A 5,774-nucleotide genomic window follows, 5' to 3' on the forward strand; every position below is an offset into this window, starting at 1 on the left:
CTTTGTTTTTGACATTAAACCATGTTTTTTAAATGAGAGAGGACAGGGAGAAGCTTGCGTTTTCCTTATTAGTGAGCGGATTTTTAATAGGGCTGCTTCTGCTCCTCCAACTGAAGACTGCATTGTAGAACTGAGTGTCTGTTTCCATACAGACCCTGATGTGCAGAAACCCTTATTTCCTCCCTGCCAAAGAGAATCTCTAGTGTCATAGTCAAAGCTGGCCGTCACTTCTTGAATGGAGAGAGCGACTAAAGTCCATTTTGTCTGCTGTAGTTGAAGTCGGGCTCCTCAACCTCAGCTTCTGTTATGTCCGAGATTTTGGAGTGTGTCCTTCCTATTTCTTCCAGGGCACAGGCTAGGGAGTCAAGGTCACCATCGTGTTGATGTCGGGCTTCCCAGAGGTCCAGAATGACGGCAGATGGACTGCTTTGTGTAGCAAAATAGGAGAGATTCCTAAAGGGGGGGGAGCAAAAAGGTGAAACAGAGAGGATGAGGAGCAGTATAGACTGTACCATGAATGTGAAAGTGCCCTGGTGTGCCTAGTACTGTCAGTGTGTTTAAAACCCAAAAAACAGTGAGGGAGAGGGAATTATGTCACTTAAATCGATGCTTGCGATTATGAAGACATGACATCTTGTGTGAATTTGTCTTTGATTAGTATGTAGGTTTTTAGGAGTTTGCAGGGGTGATATTTGCAAAGAATTTGGTAAAACGAAGTGTTTACTTTAAGCACATTACCTTGTAACTCCTGTTTATGGGCTTTCAACATAATGATCCAAATAAATACGTTAACTATATATTCACAAGCATAGATGTTATTTATAGCATTTGTATTACATTAAGATACAGATCTATAAATATGGGAAGAAACAGATAAGCGTGTAGCACAGAAAAGGGAATTTGGAATTGAATGTTTGGCTTTTTAAACCATCTCCAAGATAATTAAATATTTACTACTGACCATTTCTGGACTGTTCTCATCAGTAAAAATCAGGCAGAAACCATTGTTTTCTTCAGGCTTTGCTAATTCCCTTCCCTCAGGACATTTGTCTTTACTGGAGATTGAAAGTGAACATACAGTGAACAGTGTGTGTATGTGTAGTACAATTCTAGCTTTGAAGAAGTTCCTTGTACCCACGGTAGGAATCGTTCCAGTGCATTGCCAGAAGAGATTCCTGTCTATACTGAGGAGCTGAAGCCAGGCTGTTACTCTTGCCAAGTAACACCTTGACTTCAGCAGAACTACTGGTATGGCAGTGGCCTCTGTAGTGAAATAGATGGGGAAATATTATGGATTATGCTGTACAGCAGATATGTGGGAATCTATGCAGTCAAGTGTTCATGCTCTGCCATCTGGGTTGTTTAAATTGCTCAACAACTTCCTTTTTCTATCTGTGAATTTGATTTTAGCAAACGAGATACTGCAAAGACCCTACACCAGGTGTCTTACACACTCAGTGTAGTCTCTCCATGTAGTACATGGTCTCTCAACCTCCTGAGGAAGAGAAATCTCCTCCAGCTTCCTCTGCACATGAGGAGTGGAAACAAGGGAGATAACAGTGCCTGGCAGTGGGTAGTAAACACTGGCAAGTAAAGCAGAACTTTCTGATTCTCTCAATGCTGCAAGACTATAAATCTCTGTTTTCTTTGATTCAGATGTGGTTTATTGAGATTCTCAGGCAAAACAAGTCATCACTGAAAAGTTATTTGGCTTGACTGAAGTATTCCTCTGCCCTCTTGGGAACATATTTATGGTGGTTGTGACAATCAGAAATTATTTCTCTGAGTGAACTGCCTCCACCAATTTAATTTAGCCAAGTGGAAAAAGCAAAATAAGTAGTAAATTAGTTTTTACAGCATCCTTCAGTTTTAATAATCATAATATTATTACTCCCAACAGTAGAACACGACTTTCTTCTTCTAAATATGCCTTTTACTAAAAAAAAACCCAACCCAAACAACCCAAAATCTGCAAAATGAGTAATTCATTCTGGAAAACAAAATACATAGATAGAAGCCAAGGCAACAGGACAGATGATTTTTCTCAAAGAACATGCACCCTCCTTAAGTCCTTGAAAGCACTGCTTTCATAATACACAGCAGTGTCAAAGTACTCCTCCAGTTTGTACTGTACCAAGAGCCCGTTCTTGTGGGTGAATGAAGAGGAGGTCTGGTCCAGAACAAAGAACCTGACCTTGGAAGCAAACCTCAGGTAGTATTTAGGTAAAGCAGTTCCTGGTTTCAGCAGCTTGTCATATGTAAAAGACTGTATGAACTAGAGCTTATCCTTGAGACTAAGGATGATAATCACTATGTTCACATCTTCAATACCAGCAGGTAAACAAAAACCCCAGAACAGCAGCACTTTATTCCCACTGTGCATGTAAATGTTCATCTTCCGAAGTGTCTTTTGTTACCTGTTAATGCTGTTCTTTTGTGCTAACATCTGCCAGTCTTTGCCTTTGGCGTTGGGTGTGTCAAACGTTGCACAGATCCGCTGCCTGATGGAGTAGGGGATTTTAAATGCTTTTGGGCCCATCTGTGCAGGAAAGTTGCTGTCGTCATGTGCAAAGAAAGTGATGGTTTCTCTTTCATTCTGCATGGAATACAACAGCAAAACAGTTAGTGAGGGCATCACCCTTATGTCCACCTTAGTCTGTAGGCAGCTCTCTAGCAACCTACTAAGAGTAACACCAGGAGTTCTATCAGTCACAGACTTTTGCTTAGAAATGGAGAACTGAGACAGCCTAAAAGATGGACACATAAATATCTCATTTGTGGTTTTTCAAAAAATCCCTAAATTCTGTAAGTACCTGTTATTCCCTATTAGAAATCTCTCTGGAAGCCACATCTGGCCCATTCTTCTCCTATGAAGTGATACACTCTCATGTAATGGAGTCACATTTCCATGCCTTACTTGTTGCAGTGAAACACAGCATAAATATTAAATAACAATGATGCTACAGTCTCTTTGTATAACTTTTATGACACCTCCCCAAAGCCATCCATGCAGAGTAATAGTGCTGTAGATCTATCCCATGGTCTGACTGGTTAAATTAACTATGCAGAACAGTAGTAGATTTTCATACCCTGCACATTTGAGATAAGCTACTGCTACCTGGTTAGTTCAGGGAATTGTAAAGCAAGGAGTAATTCAAGTATTCAGTTGTTATTTCTCTATTTATTTTACAGTCAAATTCTCCTCACTCCTCAAGCACTTTTCAGATAGACATGAGAATGCCTCCATCCAGCAAATCTGCATCAGGGCAGAGCTGTAGCTCTGGAGACTTGAGGACAGACAGGTCCCTTCAGAAAAACAAGACAGGGTACAAAAGTAAAGGCAGCAGCAACATTGTCCTGAGATATCTATAGAATGTTAGAAGTATTTTATGAAATAACAGTAATGAACTTGGCTGGATTCTGAGGATGGTCTCATACAGAATGGTGGTTGTGGCTTTCTTATTTAGTTGCTACATTCTCTGCATAGTGCATTTGGCAATGGGCAGATACCTTTAATCCAGAAGTTTTAGTTTGGATTAATCAAAGATGCTCAATAATTTAAAAGAAGGAACTGAAGTTTTCTTTGCTGTAGGACACATCCTCTGCTTGCTTGAGTGTTTGGTATCTTTCCCCTGCGAGCAAAGCTGCAGTTCTGCAGACAGGCCGTACACAGAATGCTCTACTAGGGGAACAGTGAGTGGCTGAACAGCATAGAACCCATCTATTGTCAACGCTGGTGCTCTGCAAGCTGTTCAAAACCTTTTGCAAGAAAACTTGTCACCAACTCAAATATCAGTTACTTTTAGTGTTGTAGAATCTCTAGTGCTTTGATTTCTGATGGAAGTGGAATCTGAATGGCTTTATGTATTAATAGTTTTGAACGGGACACAGGAAACTACACGGGGATAGAAAGGACAAAGCGGGAGGGATAGTGTCTCACAAGGGAAACAGGAGAGAGGATGCTTTACCTCTAGAATGGAGGTCTGGATCTGCAGGACCTGCTCGTGCCCCTTGACTTGCCGCACACAGACCTTGCAGGCCAGCTGCGTGGTGGCGGGGCTGTAGCGCTCCAGGGAGAAGGCGCAGTGCAGAGGCCTGGGGCTGCTGCACCACACGCGGGAGAATGGCACCTCCTGCAGGGAGACATATCCCACGGGAATGGGGGGAGAGAGAGAGAAGGTGAGACCGTGCCAACATAGGAAAACCCCCCATTCTTTTCCATGCAATTGTGGGTTTACTGACATCCTGCAAGCTCAGAGTAGGACAGAGCTACCAAATGACAGTTCAGTTGATAAATACTGAAAACTTACTTAGATTTCATTCAGTGACACAGATGATGAGACACTCTCATCTAAAGTGAAACTTAAGATGCACTTCCCTTATTCCTCCTGGGCAGGGATCAGAACTCTTTCTTACTCTAATCTGTGTGTCCTTGCCATCATCCTGTACTACAGAATCCAATATACCCTATCTTCCCACCAAGAACTGTACCTCCTCTGTAACTAATGCAGCACAGAGCAGGACAGCATGTCTTCTGTATTTATGTTCCACCTGTATGTGAAAACAGCCACCTGCCTGGATAGCCACGTGCAGCCCAGTGCTGAGCCTGGTTTACTTCTTAGGATCATCCTGTTTTATCCTGTGACTACTTTCAGTGACTCCTCTACTTCAGCCAGGGGCACTTTATAGGATGGATGCCCTCATCAAATGCTGGAGAGAACTGCAGCAATTAATCATCAGAGATTTCTGGCATCTCTGGTTGCTTTATTTCCAAACGTTTTTAGGAACGCAGACAGGAGAAGTACATCGGGGCAGCTAACTTCTGGGTTATGATCACTCTGTAAATACCACAGTTCTCTTACTGATCTCCTCTCTTCATGCTTTCAAAATACTTCTCTTAGTTTGGAAATTAACACCAGCTATAAACTGACTTTGTTGTTCTACACGTAGCCATGAAGGCATGTAAATAGTAAAACAATTAAATCAAACATATTCTCTCCTAATTTCAAAATACTGAAAAATACTATAGAAGTGGCAACCTGGAGAATTATTTAAAGGGGAAAAAAAGGCTGATACTAATATTTCACTCTACTGTATCTTAGCATTCATCCACATGATGCATTAATCAGCTTCAGTGAGCAATAACTGTAACACAAGAAAACTAGTTTTAAGAGTTTTACATTCCTTCATATTTAATAGTGATAGTTACAACTGAGTGACCAGCTCCTCACTAGTCATAATCAGCTGGTTAAAGCAAGTAAACCATGCACTCAGTCCTTATGATCAGTTTACATGTGGAAGCTCACCGAAGAGCCTGCAGCTCAGAACATGGGCATTTCTTCATCCTTGCCTTCCTATAAGCAATTTATACTTGACTGAGGTTGCAATCTTTTCAGTGGCCCTCAAGACATGAGCTGTGCTCTGGTGATGTGGGGATGCACAGCTCCACAGACCAGCCTCACCCTCCACTTCAGAGTCAAGATTAAACAAGGGAGGATAGAGTTGTTACTTGTAGCTGATCTACAGTTTACTGCTGCTTCAGTGTGTCTCAGGCTATCTGTAATGATGTGCTAAGTGATAGTGACAAGCTCTGTGGTTAGATCCTGAGTTGGTAGCAGCAGCAAGATACCAACAGTGATAAAGAAAACATTAGCAAAATATGAGAAGTAGAGCAACTGTAATTAGATTTTTCCAGAGTAATCATCTCTGCTTTCATTCAGAGTGGAAGAGTCACTCAGCTGAGAAGAACAATATGAAATGTAACACGGGGGGGG

General features: G+C 41.6%; 1 protein-coding gene across 1 annotated transcript in view; it reads right to left on the reverse strand.

The window, feature by feature from the left end:
- Positions 1 to 248: 248 nt before the first annotated feature.
- Positions 249 to 5,774, reverse strand: part of UNC5D (unc-5 homolog D (C. elegans)) — a 65,364-nt gene continuing 59,838 nt past the window's right edge. Inside the window, exons 15-17 of the mRNA XM_010020278.1 lie at positions 3,969 to 4,133; positions 2,418 to 2,596; positions 249 to 453 (exon numbers count right to left, since the gene is read on the reverse strand). Of these exons, the coding sequence (XP_010018580.1) occupies positions 249 to 453; positions 2,418 to 2,596; positions 3,969 to 4,133 (549 nt within the window). The remainder of the gene's footprint in view (positions 454 to 2,417; positions 2,597 to 3,968; positions 4,134 to 5,774) is intronic.

The sequence above is a fragment of the Nestor notabilis genome, unplaced genomic scaffold, assembly GCF_000696875.1.
Source record: "Nestor notabilis isolate BGI_N333 unplaced genomic scaffold, ASM69687v1 scaffold15038, whole genome shotgun sequence".
Classification (NCBI taxonomy): Eukaryota; Metazoa; Chordata; class Aves; order Psittaciformes; family Psittacidae; genus Nestor; species Nestor notabilis.